The sequence below is a fragment of the Cupressus sempervirens genome, chromosome 4, assembly GCF_028749045.1.
Source record: "Cupressus sempervirens isolate cs-2001-9-10 chromosome 4, ASM2874904v1, whole genome shotgun sequence".
In the NCBI taxonomy this organism is placed as follows: domain Eukaryota; kingdom Viridiplantae; phylum Streptophyta; class Pinopsida; order Cupressales; family Cupressaceae; genus Cupressus; species Cupressus sempervirens.
The window spans coordinates 836005087-836019567 of record NC_143121.1 but is presented as its reverse complement, the minus strand read 5'-3'; the positions used below and the strand labels follow the sequence as shown (position 1 = coordinate 836019567).

At 40.5% G+C, this 14481-nt stretch overlaps 1 protein-coding gene across 1 annotated transcript; it reads right to left on the bottom strand.

The window, feature by feature from the left end:
* Positions 1 to 2552: 2552 nt before the first annotated feature.
* LOC149563991 (putative disease resistance protein RGA4) lies at positions 2553 to 12050 on the bottom strand. The gene is made up of 2 exons (XM_089827084.1): positions 11660 to 12050; positions 2553 to 5102 (listed from the first exon to the last, which is right to left on the bottom strand). The coding sequence occupies exons 1-2, from the start codon at positions 11998 to 12000 to the stop codon at positions 2810 to 2812; spliced, it is 2634 nt and encodes an 877-aa protein (XP_089683210.1). The 5' UTR covers positions 12001 to 12050; the 3' UTR covers positions 2553 to 2809.
* Between the last annotated feature and the right edge of the window lie 2431 nt (positions 12051 to 14481).

Sequence of the window (14481 nt, the reverse complement as noted above, 5' to 3'; positions counted from 1 at the left end):
TAGACATCAATGTCTTGCACTTGAACTTTAATCATAGACAACAACATTTTGTACTTCAATTTTAATGCTTAAATATTTTCCCTCAACACTAACTTTTACAAAATAAATAGTTTTAAATAAAAATTATATTTTGTTAAAAGAATTTTTTAATACATATATTACATTATTAATAATAATTTTAACAATATAAGACAAGAACCAACAACAAAATGATAAATTGTGAGTTTGAAAATTAAAACATAATAATAATTAATCTTAACAAAAATAATTAATGAATAATGAATAATCTAAACTTCAGCCTATAATTTTTAAATTTTTTTAAAACAATATACATATATAAAATGATATATACATTAAATAAACAATAAAAGATTATATTTTAATCAAAATCATATAATCAAATTATAATCAATTCTCACCTTCATTAAATTTTCTTTATTATAAAAAAATAATAATGAATTATTCTAAATTTAAATACGTAAATATTTTCAACATTACAGTAGAGGAAACAAATTTCTTGCATAACCCATATATATATATATATATATATATATATATAGGTAGTGTGGAGCAACGTCATAGATACTATCCCAAAATGATCTCGATGCGAGGATTAATAGCTTTCATGTTACTCCAATCTTGCCCCCCTTCATTTAACCTCTGTTCGAACACCACTCGCCTGAGCCACTCCTTGAAGGCAAAGAGAGACACATACACAGAGATAATAACTGATTTTATTGCCTTACTGCCTTGCCCAAATGCATTACATAAGGCCTCTATTTATAGAGGGTATGAGAACTCTCTACACACAACATATTTTACACATGTTAAACTACATTAAATATAATATTACATATATTAAAAAACATGGGTGGCTGGAACGGCAGAGTGTCTACTATGTGATTTAATGTGGACGGTGCTGGATGGCAGAGTTGGGCTGGACGGAGGCTGGCTGTCTGCTAGTAATGTCAAAAGTCAATAACTAACCACTACCACCAACACTCCCCCTTAATTTTTGTCATTAACAAATTTTGCATCAGTAATACCCAATTTCTCTCGCAGATATTCAAAGTTATTCTTTGGTAATGGCTTAGTGAATATATCTGCCAATTGATCTTCAGATTTGCAGAACTCAAGGTGGATTTCTCCATTATTCACCAATTCTCTGATGAAGTGGTACCTTGTATCAATATGTTTGCTCCTCTTATGAAATACATGATTTTTAGATAATGCTATTGTTGATTTGTTATCACAAAGAATTGGCGTTGGTTCCTCCTGATGATGGTGAAGATCGAACAAAATTCGATGCATCCATTGCCTTGATCCATTTATCTTCTTTAATTGCTTCATCAAAATACAATGGATCACAAGAAAATAAAGCAAAATTTGAGTAAATATCTACATTCTCTTCTTCTTGATCTGGACTTCCACATCCATCTATGCTTCTACCTCTTCCTCTTCCTCTGTAGTTTAATCTTCCTCTTCCTCTGCCAAAAGATACCTGCGATCTAAATGCATTCTCCAAAGAAGAATTGTTATTTCTGTTCATTCTTGATTCATGAGATAAAAGTGAGCCCATCAATTCATCAATAGATAGTATTGTCAAATCTTTAGATTCTTCAATGGCAACAACAATGGCATTAAATTTTCTAGGCAAACAACGAAGTATCTTTTCAACAACTTTTTGATCTGTCAAATCATCACCATATGATCTAATTTGATTAACCACATTCATTACTTGACTTAGAAACTGATCAACTGAGTCTGAATCTTTCATACTCAAATTTTCAAAATCATGCCTTAAAGTTTGCAATTTAGCAATCTTAACTTTTGATGTCCCTTGATATGCTGTTTCTAAAATATCTCATGCAATTTTAGACTTTTTAGCAGCACAAACCTTAGGAAAAATTGATTCATCTAAAGATTGTTGAATTAGAAACAACGCTTTAGCATCCTTTTTCCTGTTATCTTGTAATTTATCCTTTTCATCTTGTGTTAATGTAGACTCATCTTCTGGTTCAATAAAACCCTTTTCAATAAGATCCCATATGCCTTGAGAACAAAATAGTGTCTTCATTTTTATAGCCCAAAATTCATAATTTTTATCAGAAAATATTGGAATTTGTGGTTGAGCTATACTACTTCCTGAAGCCATATTAATACACAGTTACAACTGCACCTTACAATTTTAAACTTTGCTTTACAAAGCAAATCCACCAAACAAGTCTAAGCCAATGACATATAGCTTAAACAAACAACATTATAATGCTTATTTTTCCCTTTCAACAATTTTTTTTTTTAACATTAGACTTCACTTCAAGAAATCAGCTCATACCTTCTTCAAACATTAAACTGGGATCTTCTCTACTCTCAATCTTGGTAGCCACTAGTCTCCAACTTTAGAAGCTGATAATGAGCTGCAATCAAGAAAACATTAGAAGCTTCATTCACTGCTACAGCAGTTATATATATCAACACATAATTCTTTTGCTCCTAGGCCCAGCTCTTCAAGCTCTGATACCAATTTGAAGGCAAAGAGAGACACATACACAGAGATAATAACTGATTTTATTGCCTTACTGCCTTGCCCAAATGCATTACATAAGACCTCTATTTATAAAAGGTATGAGAACTCTCTACACACAACATATTTTACACATGTTAAACTACATTAAATATAATATTACATATATTAAAAAACGTGGGTGGCTGGAACGGCAGAGTATCTGCTATGTGATTTAATGTGGACGGTGCTGGACGGCAGAGTTGGGCTGGACGGAGGCTGGCTGTCTGCTAGTAATGACAAAAGTTAATAACTAACCAACACTCCTATAGTCTTCAGTCTCCTCAACCGCTCCAATCCATCCGGAAGTCTCTCCACCAGCGGACACTCCTCCATATATAGCACTACCAGACGTTGCATCGCTCCTTCCTCTAGCGCGGGCAACTCTTCCAAAGAAGAGAAGTTTTTAATTTGCAGCTTAAACAGCTTAGAAAACCCTCCACTCTCTCCAAAGTTATTTGGCAATTCTCTGCATTTCGAATCATCCTCCAAAGACAAGAATTCTAAGCTGGGCATCTTTTGGAGCGAAGAATAATCGCTACACTCTTCTAAGATAAGTTGAGTCAGATTTTCCATTCCACATAACCAATTTTGCACATAGAAACGCCCAATTTCAAGTTGTTGAAGACCTTTCATGACACTCAGTTTCTCTGGAAATGCTGGAAGATTGGATTCTTCTCCATCACCTTCCATTGCAGGAATCTTGTTCTGTATTTTCAGAATTCTCATTTTGACCAGGCGGTCAAGGGCACCATCTTCTATACTTCTCAATCCCCTTACATGTCCTACTCTGAAGCTTATTTCTCGGAGATTGATCAAACAACCTACATCTTTAACATTTAAGAATTCATTGTCTTCAGCATCCAGTGGGAAGCATTCTGATCTCAGTGTCCTCAGACTCAAAAGCTGCGACAATCCTTTCGGCTTACGACTCCACGAAAGCTCACAAGAGCACCATTGTACATCGAGATAGGAAAGACAGCTGAGCTCACCAATCCAGTCAGGTACACTTCGCAGCTTTTTGCAAAAGGAAACATCAAGGAACTGAAGACTCTTTAGTCTTCTCACACAATCCGGTACCTCCTCTATCTCCGTGTGAGACAAATTCAAAACCTTGAGAAGCTTCAGGTTCCCAACACAATTCGGCAAGGTGGAGATGGCAGTCCGGCTCAAGTCGATTACCCGAAGTAATGTGGCATGATCCAGCAGCTGTTCTGGAATACTAGTAATGTCACAATTCTGAGAGAATGACAGTGTGCGTAGAAATGGTTGCTGACGAAGAGGCCTTTCTGAAATTGCATTATTATTTAAACTCTTTTTAGATAGTAGCAACCTGCGGCACTTTGTTTCTTTGGAGGGAAGATCAAATACACACTCATGTTCTTTACATATATCTACAGCCAAATCAAGCAACAGGTCGTGTACAGTGTAACTAGTATAAACTCTGTTTACTTCCAGCAAACATAAATTCTCAAGTTGGTGTAAATAATCTAATCCAGTATCAAACTGTTGTCTATCTTCCTCTTGGGGAATGCATCCCTCTGCTATCCACATATATATTACATACTCCTGATGTACAGCTCCTCCAATTCTAAAACTAGTAATAGAAATATGTGTATCCTCTGGAAAGAAAGATAAGTAAGCAAAGCAAGACTTGAGATTGAGAGAAAGGGAGTCATAACTCAGCTTTAAAATCTTGATGATGTAGTCCTCTGTTTTCCTTATCTTCTTTAACTGCCCCAACTTCGATTCCCAATCTGTTGATGTAAGGGAAGGCTTGGCCAATGATGCCGCAACAGTCTTTAGGGCGAGTGGCAACCTCCCACATTCGTGTACAATTCCACGAGCCAAAATCTCCAGCTTTTGAGGAGGCCTGTTTCCCTCACAATGTGGGAAGGCAACGGAGCAAAACAGATTCCAACTCTCATCCTTTGAGAGGTGTTGCATCTCATAAACATGGGCATTCATGCTTTCTGCAACATCTCTACTTCTGGTGGTGACAACTATTTTACACTGGCTATTACCCCCAACGGGGAACCCAATTCTAGATATCAAACTACCTTGTACACTATTGCTCCACACATCATCTAAAACAATCAAACATCTATTGCCGACTAACTTGTTATATATTAACTCTAATGCCCGCACATCAGAAACTCTACTGTCTATATCCAAACCAATGTGGGAGGCGAGATCATTTTGCAAACTTCTAAGAGAAGAAGACTGTGAAACTGAGATCCAGGCAAAATAAACATAGCCATGTCTGATTCTATTGAAGACATGCTGCATAAGGAATGTCTTACCTAGCCCGCCCATTCCTAGGACGGCAACAACTGTAATAGATGGGTTCCCTAACAATGTCACAATCTCATCCACCTTGTAGTCAATAGCCACTGCAGGGGAATCTTGATCAGGGTCGATGCTCGGTCTTCTCAACTCTTCTCCTCCACTTGTAGAAGTGGAAGTACTGGTAGAGGGCTGACTTAAATGGGCCACATCATGAAAAAGCTTCAGCCGCTCTGCCTCTTTAATGGTAGACCTTGTAAGGGGTGGATGATTCGCATAAGGGGAAATGCTGTCCCTCGGTTGAGACAGAGGTCTTTAAGCGGCTTGTCGGCTGTACGGACAATTTCTATTGCGGAGTGGGCTGGGCACTTATAACTATTATAGGGGGAAGAAGAGTACCCCGACCGTTCTGAAACGAATGTCTACGTGATTGCTTTTATTCTCCAAAGCGAAGTGTCATGGTGCAGAGATGCAAGGAGGCACACAACAGCTATCAACGAGCAGAGTGTTCAAAGATTGCAGTGTGGTGATGTGAATCAGAGTAGAGATAGTGAAGTGCTAAGAGCCAGTTTGACTTGGGCTCCCCAGTTGGGGGAGGCCTGGGTCCTATCCGTGTAAGTCAGCCAGGGTTCAAGAGAGAATCAGGGTTGCTTCGGCAAGTTCCAACGACACAGGGTGTTGGGGGTGTGGAATCTACGTGAAGAGCAACAGCCAAGGTTGGGTGAGGTGCATATGGTTGTGCCAATGTTCTAAGAGTGGATGCACAACTAGGGGTGGGAACTTGTATTGGGTGCTAGGGCAAGCACTCGGGTAGTGATCAACAATTCTGTTGAGCTTGATGTAACACGGGCCAAGGGCCATTTGTGACAATCAATAAAGCTACTTGTTACCCCAAAATACTGTGTTCATTGTGTGTTGAGCTTTATTCCGCTGTGCAAGATATTTTGTATTGTGCTGACCAAGTGTATGCAGGAGCTGAGCTAAGGGAGTAAGGAGACAGGCATAGTCTGGGATCGTCCCATCTGGGGGAGATCGCCAGTGCCGCACGAGGTAAAAATCTAGCCCCGTGATAGTTGGTATCAGAGCCAAGCGGCTTGATACTCCCACAGCTTGACAGTCAGTACTGAGTAGATGTCTGGAGAGGAGGCATCATCGGAGGAGTACTCCACAAGGAGACCTCCAAGGCCTAATATCAACACTGGGCCTAGGAACACACTGAGGGGAAGTGATAGAATCAACGACTTGGAAAGTCGAATGGAGTCCATAGAGGACATAGCCGCAGCTCATAGGATAGGGCAACTGGAGGCGGATGTCAAGGACATTTTGGAGGACTCTGGGAGAGTGACAATGGAGTTACAGTCTCTTACGCAAGAGCACAACTCACTGTCCGATGATCATGCTCTTTTGGGAGAAGCTCACAAGAAGTTGCGAGATGATCATGCGGCATTGTCAGCTGAATTCCAAACCTTATCAGGGGAGCATAATACCATGATTTCAGACTGTCAGACTTTGGTAGCAGAGGTGCAAAGGTAAGTCAAGAAGGTTGATTTTCTGAAGGCAGTCTTCACTCAAGGAGGTGGAAGCAAGGCCGGGCACAAGAGGAAGCCCCCTGAACCCTACGATGGAAAGAGGGATGACAAGGTGTTGGAAAATTTTGTATTTGATATGGAAAGATTTCTGAAATCACTTAAAGGTTACACTGATGAGGAGAAGCTTGATGAGGCGGTTTGTTGTCTCTCAGGTGAGGCCAAGTTGTGGTGGAGAACCAGGCTGGAAGACCAGAAGGCAGGAAGGCCAGTTCCAACGGTGAGCAATTGGGAAGACTTGAGTGCACTGCTCAAACAACAGTTTAAGCTCGAGAGCGCAGATTTGGAACTGAGGTATAAATTCAGATATATGAGGCAGACGGGGTCACTGAGGGATTACATCCAGACCTACCAGACATATATGCTACAAATGCCAAACTGGGTAGAGGAAGAGAAAGTGCATTTCTTCATAACCGGCTTGAAGCCAGGGCCAATGGCTGAAGTAAGGAAAGCTAGACCTCAAACAGCTGAGGAAGCCATTGCCATTGCGGCTATTCTAGAAGACCACCAATTCGGCAAGGATGCCAACAACAGTGGGCCATTTCAGAAAAGTGAGAAGAAGCTATTCCAGAAGAAGAATGACGAGAAGAGTAGTGGAACTACAAAGTCAGCTGGACCTTCTTCAAGCACAAAGACGACAGGGTCATCAAAACCTAAAGACAAGAAAGAAACGGGCAAGAAAAGTGGTGATGAGGCTAAGGCCAAGTCCAAGAACCCAAAGAACAAGGGGTGTTTTGTCTGCGGCAACAAAGGCCATTGGGCTAAGGAATGTCCAGAGAGATAGAGGCTGTCTTCAACGCAGAATGAGATTGCGGAGAACGATGGTTCATCGTCAGTGATGGGGGTGATCCAAGGGTTGGGCGCAGTCAAAGATGCACCACAGAAGAAGGCTATATCAGCCAAGCCCGAGAACATGAATAGATTGTTGTATGTGGAGACCGTGATGAATAACAAGGTGACCATGGGGATGGTAGATTCAAGCGCCACACACAACTATATCTCAGCTAGGAGAGCTGTGGAACTGGGACTTAAGGTGCAACCGGGCACAAGTTCCTTTAAGGCAGTGAACTCACCTGCCAAGCGAGTAACTGGTGTTGTGAAAGGCACACTAGTGAAAGTAGGCATGTGGCAAGGCCACATGGATCTTATGGAAATTGAAATGGATGATTTTGAGTTGATTTTGGGGCAAGAATTTTTGAGATTGGGTAAAGTGGCAGTGATGCCTCATTTGGAGTCAATTTTGTTCTTAGATCCGCAACACTCATGTATGGTGAAGACATCAGATAGGCGGCAGTCTGGGAAGGCTCCAATGGTTTCAGCTATGAGCATGAATAAGGCAGTCAGAAAGAAAGATAAAGAACCCATGTTCTTGGCAGCACTACTTGGAGGTTGGGATGAGCTAGAAGGAGTCAAGGTGACACCGATTCCAACAGAAGTAGAGGAGGTCATATCGGATTTTGGGGACCTCATGCCAGCGAAGTTGCCCACACAACTCCCTATCAAAAGAGCTATAGATCATAAGATTGAGTTGATACCGGGGGCAAGGCCTCCTGCTCAGGCACCATATCGGTTGTCAGGGCCTGAGATGGTTGAACTTAAGAAGCAGTTGGAAGAATTGCTTGAGGCGGGGTATATCAGGCCATCCCATTCTCCATACGGAGCTCCTGTGTTGTTTCAAAAGAAGAAGGATGGAACATTGAGGTTATGCATCGACTTCAGAGCTCTAAATAAGTTAACCATCAAGAATAAGTATCCCCTCCCACTCATTGCAGATTGTTTTGATCGCTTATCAGGAGCGAGGGTGTTCAGTAAGCTTGATCTGAAGCAGGGCTATTATCAAGTGAGGATTGCTGCAGGGGATGAAGAGAAAGTTGCATGTGTGACAAGGTATGGGTCATATGAGTTCATGGTGATGCCCTTTGGGCTATGCAATGCGCCAGCAACATTTTGCACGCTCATGAACGATGTGTTTCGCCCTCTATTGGATAAGTCTGTGGTGGTGTATTTGGATGACATCCTGGTATACAACAAGAATATGGAGGAACACAAGCAACATTTGGCAGAAGTTTTTGAGTTGCTCAGGGAGCACAAACTATATGTGAAGAAGGAAAAGTGTTCCTTTGCTCAAGAAGAGGTGCACTTCTTGGGTCATATAGTGGGTCACGGTCTGATTCGTCCAGACCTAGAGAAATTGCAAGCCATCAGGGATTGGGAACCCTTGAACAATGTTCATGAAGTGAGGCAGTTTCTGGGTTTGGCAAACTACTACAGGAAGTTTGTTGAAGGGTATTCTAAGCTTGCGGCCCCTTTGATAGATCTCCTGAAGAAGGACAGAAAATGGTGGTGGTCAGATAAGTGTCAGAATGCATTCGACGGATTGAAGGAGAAGCTCACTTCTTCACCAGTGTTGGCACTGCCTGATTTCACAGGTTCATTTGAAGTCCAATGTGATGCTTCGGATTATGCAGTTGGGGGAGTGTTAATGCAAAATGGACATCCCGTTGCATATGAGTCTAGGAAGTTACAGGACAGGGAGAAAAATTATCCTGCCCATGAGAAGGAGATGACAGGGATCATACATTGTCTCAGGACTTGGAGACATTATCTCTTGGGGACACAGTTCATTGTGAAGACAGACAATGTCTCCTCAACTTATTTCAAGACTCAAGCCAAGTTGACACCGAAGCAAGCTAGATGGCAAGAGTTTCTGGCAGAGTTCGACTTTGAGATCCTGTATAATCCAGGAAAACAGAATGTGGTGGCAGATGCTCTAAGTCGAAAGGGACAGTTAGTTGCTATTGGGGAGGATCAAGGGGCTCAGCCAGGGGCTAGCCGTGTGACATTATCTGAGGAGGTCATGAGGACAATCATGGAAGGATATCAAATGGATTCTCAGGCAGCTGAATTGTTCAAGCAAGCGTCAGAGGGTAGAACTCGCAAGTTCAGTATTCAAGATGGGTTATTGGTCTTTACCCAGGATCGAGTCTACCTTCCCAAGTGGAAGAATGTAAGGAGGGAAGTCTTACATGAATGTCATGATAGTCCTTGGGCAGGTCATCCAGGGTAGAATAGGACCCTTGCATTGCTTGAAAGAGGGTTCTACTGGCAGAATATGAGGAGGGATGTAGATGAGTATGTCAGGAGTTGTCTCATCTGTCAGCAAGACAAGGCGGTGACCAGACCTCCAGGAGGTTTGTTGCAGCCGCTTCCCGTTCCAGTAAGACCATGGGCAAGTGAAAGCATGGATTTCATCACAGGGTTGCCTGATGTGAACGGGTATACAAGTATTATGATTGTGGTTGACAGATTCTCCAAGTATGCCACATTTGTAGCATGCAAGGCACCATGTAAGGTGGAGGATGTTGCGGACTACTTTTTCAAGAATGTGGTGAAGTATTGGGGTGTTCCATTGAGTATCATCAGTGATCGGGACGCAAGGTTCACCAGCACATTTTGGAAAGAGTTGTTCAAACTGATTGGGACAAAGTTACTCATGTCAACGAGTCATCACCCGGAGACAGATGGACAGACGGAAAGGATCAATGGGATTCTGGAAGACTATCTGAGGCACTTTGTTTGGTCGGACCAATCCAATTGGCCAAGGCTATTGGACTCAGCTCAGTTCAGCTACAACATGCAGAAAAGTGCATCGAGTCAGTTCTCACCATTTGAGTTGGCAACAGGCCAGCAACCACTGACTCCTCATACTATTTTGAGTGGATACATAGGAGAGAGTCCAGATGCAAGAAAAAGGTTGCAAGAGTGGCATGACCAGGTAGATCTTGCAAGGCACAATTTGGTCAAGGCTGCTGAACGAATGAAGCACTATGCAGACTCAGGGAGGATGAGTGTGGATTTCAAAGTGGGTGACAGGGTCTTTTTGAAGATGGATCTGGTTCAGTTCAAACCACCCAAGGGATTGAGTACAGCATTGGGAAGGCGCTATGATGGGCCTTTTTCAGTTGTTGAAAAGATAGGAAAGGTGGCATACAAGGTGAAGTTGCCAAACCACATGAGGGTTCATAATGTGTTCCATGTCAGCCAGCTCCGTCCGTATCATCAGGATATGGTGGACGACAGCAGGAATGTTCCAACACGAGGGCCAGCGTTTGTCAAGGACAGACCAGGGTTGGATGTGGAGGAGGTGATTGCTGTTAGGAATCGGGGATATGGTAACAGAAAGTGGAGGGAATTCTTGGTTCATTGGCAGGGCCAGACCAGGGTGGAAGCAACCTGGGAACGAGCTGAGAACATGTGGAAATATGAAGACAAAGTGTTGGAGTTTCTTAACAGAGACTCCAGCTTATCTCTTTAGCCATCCAGCTTGGAGCTGGGTACCTCTGCAGCATTGCGTAGGCAGTGTTGCCGGCGTCAGGGACGTCACCTGTTTTCAGTGGGGGAGGATGTAAGGGGTGGATGATTCGCATAAGGGGAAATGCTGTCCCTCGGTTGAGATAGAGGTCTTTAAGCGGCTTGTCGGCTGTATGGACAATTTCTATTGCGGAGTGGGCTGGGCACTTATAACTATTATAGGGGGAAGAAGAGTACCCCGACCGTTCTGAAACGAACGTCTACGTGATTGCTTTTATTCTCCAAAGCGAAGTGTCATGGTGCAGAGATGCAAGGAGGCACACAACAGCTATCAACGAGCAGAGTGTTCAAAGATTGCAGTGTGGTGATGTGAATCAGAGTAGAGATAGTGAAGTGCTAAGAGCCAGTTTGACTTGGGCTCCCCAGTTGGGGGAGGCCTGGGTCCTATCCGTGTAAGTCAGCCAGGGTTCAAGAGAGAATTAGGGTTGCTTCGGCAAGTTCCAACGACACAGGGTGTTGGGGGTGTGGAATCTACGTGAAGAGCAACAACCAAGGTTGGGTGAGGTGCATATGGTTGTGCCAGTGTTCTAAGAGTGGATGCACAACTAGGGGTGGGAACTTGTATTGGGTGCTAGGGCAAGCACTCGGGTAGTGATCAACAATTCTGTTGAGCTTGATGTAACACGGGCCAAGGGCCATTTGTGACAATCAATAAAGCTACTTGTTACCCCAAAATACTGTGTTCATTGTGTGTTGAGCTTTATTCCGCTGTGCAAGATATTTTGTATTGTGCTGACTAAGTGTATGCAGGAGCTGAGCTAAGGGAGTAAGGAGACAGGCGTAGTCTGGGATCGTCCCATCTGGGGGAGATCGCCAGTGCCGCACGAGGTAAAAATCTAGCCCCGTAACAGACCTAATCCTACCTTTGAGCTCTCTAATTCTCTTCCCCATCTTATACTGAAAGATTAATTGACTTCTATTTCTATACAAATGCTCAACAACACACTCATGAATTATATCTTCTGCATCAAAAACAATATTCCTCACCTCTGCCAGCCAATCTTTCACGCCAGGCTCGGTGTGCTCAGCAAGATCATCTGCTGCTTGCAGAGAAGAAGATAACTGCCTGAGCTTGTTTTTCAACCATTTGAAGTCACTTTTGAAGTTGAATAGCAGAGACGCCTCATTCAATGCAATCTCGCCAAGCTTTCCCACCACACCATTGATAAATGCAAGAGCAAGTCCAGCTGCCATCTTTGATTTGTTGCAGAGCTTGAAGTACTTAATAGAATTGGGTAGGAAAGCAATTGAAACTTTGGTTGAATATAACAAGCCCACAACTCACAATTTATAGCGAAGGGAGGCTTCTTCAGCAATGAAATGGTAAAGTTTATTCGTTATCCTTTACTTTAGAGAGGGTACATCAATTATGCAATGCCCACTTGTCTTAAAGAGCAACATTCAGTTCGCTTTGGGTTTGAGGAAATTATTCCAAGGAAATTGCTTTGATAAAAGTGAAAGGCAAAAGCAGAGCAAGTGGGTGCATATATTCCAAAACGATGCAGTAATAATAATTATTCGTTTCTTGCTACGCACCGTCGTACTGATACTTGCCTCAATGACGCTTTCATTCTTAGGTTCGCGATTCCTTGGATGCCATTCAAGCGAAGAGCTGGGGACAGAGTATTATGGGAGCCAATGGATAAGGGTAACATATATGCACGCTCCCCAAGTGTTAAATAGTGGAACTCTTTTATACTTTTATTGAAGAATGGTGCATATATATTGTCCTGTAGACAGCGCCATTATGGGATGGGGACACACCATATTTTGAAAGAAGAGCCATTGTCATAACAATTGAGATTATGTGCATTTCTCTCTAAAATAAATGAATTAATATTTTATACTATTATTATACCATGCAATGTACTATTGTGTTCATTTCAATCAGTATTCATTTCACTCACTTAATTAAAATCTACCAATCGCATATTATTAATATTTAGATAGTTTACATATTTCTAAAGTTTTATAATCTATTTATCATTTTTTATATTATGAAAATTAAATATTTCGAATATGATTGATTCAGTTTATTTTGTATTATAAGAGCCTTTTTTCAAAAGGTTCTACATATTTCATTTTTCTCCCTAAAATTTAGGTACACAATTGTAAATTATAATCTATTTTTGTTAAAATATAGAACTATATTTCATATATATATTTATATAGAGATCTTTAAGATATAGTTATATATTTTAACAACTCTCTCTCTCTCTCTCTCTCTCTCTCTCTCTCTCTCTCTCTCTCTCTATATATATATATATATATATATGGGGTGAGAGTTAAATAATACATAATTTTATACTTCAACAATAATATAAAATTCAGAATTATTGCAATTGTTCAGAATGAGTCATCATAAGATTGTTCTTCTTGTTGTTACTAAATATATTTTATCATGCTTGTTGTCATCATGGATTTCATATTTATGCATAGCTACTTGTATATGCCTTGTAATGTATAATCGGCTATGGTTGTAAGTAGGTATTCCATGATGAAGCTTTGGGTTGCTTTAAGCATTATAAAGTATGTTTAGTTTTTTGATAGTGGAGTGGGATTTCTATTTTTTAGCATATGGTTATTAATTTTTAAGCTGACTTGGCTATTTATTACTTTTTAAGATGATTTATCATCATTCCAAGTTGGCCTCCTCATTATTTACATCTTGGTGACCTGATTTTGTACTCAAGCCACTTGGTCAGTAATATCCTTTTCCAACACTTGGTCATCCTTATTTGGCATCAATCATTACTTTGAGCATGCATCTTGGATTTCAGATCTCGATCTGCCTTTCAATTTTTTGCAATTTCTTTGGAAACATTCCGAAGGCATACCTTTTCATCATTCGAGTAATTTGTACTAACTCCCAAAGGTCTCTGTTCCCCCATGTCACCTGCATCCTTTGTTTAATGCTTGGGATATTTATGAAAATAGTATCTTATGAAATATAAGTTTAGAAGAACCTATTCATTTTGCTGCAAGATTTTATAAAACTCTTTCACTAAATAGTGGCCATCCTTAGTTGGAGCCCAAATAATCTTATCTTCAGATCTAGATATGAAGACTTGTTTAGAAGCCAAAATTTCTTTGAATTGAGTAATTTCCTAACACATGGATTTATCAAAAGTATGGGTTATGTCTGGCATTAGGAACACTGAGCTCTGATATCATTTGATGTAGCAAGAGTCCAAAGATACCCCTACTAGAGGTAATCTGGATCCCAACAAACAAACACATAGTGGAAAATAAGTAAGAGGAACAAGATTTAGATTGAAAGAGACTTCACCATTCTCATCAAGATGTTTAAATAAACTATTTAATCAATACTATAATTTTAAATTTGAGTTATGTCTAGTTGCATTATGAATTTAAAAAGTAAATATTAATATTAGACTAAAATAGAAGTTATATTAATATTTAAGGCATATAATTGATATTAATATTTAAATATAATTAAATACTTTAATTTTTTTAATTAAATCATTTATGATTAAAGAATAATGTTGTTCAACACATCTTTATGGCTCAAGCTAAATATAGAATAATATGGAATTTAACTATATGGTTGGAAACTATATGTTTTTCTTATATTCTATTTATAGTCTCATGAAGTTTGTTTTCTTTATGGATTTCTTTGTGAATTTTTTAGTTGGCCAAGTTAGGATGTGCACT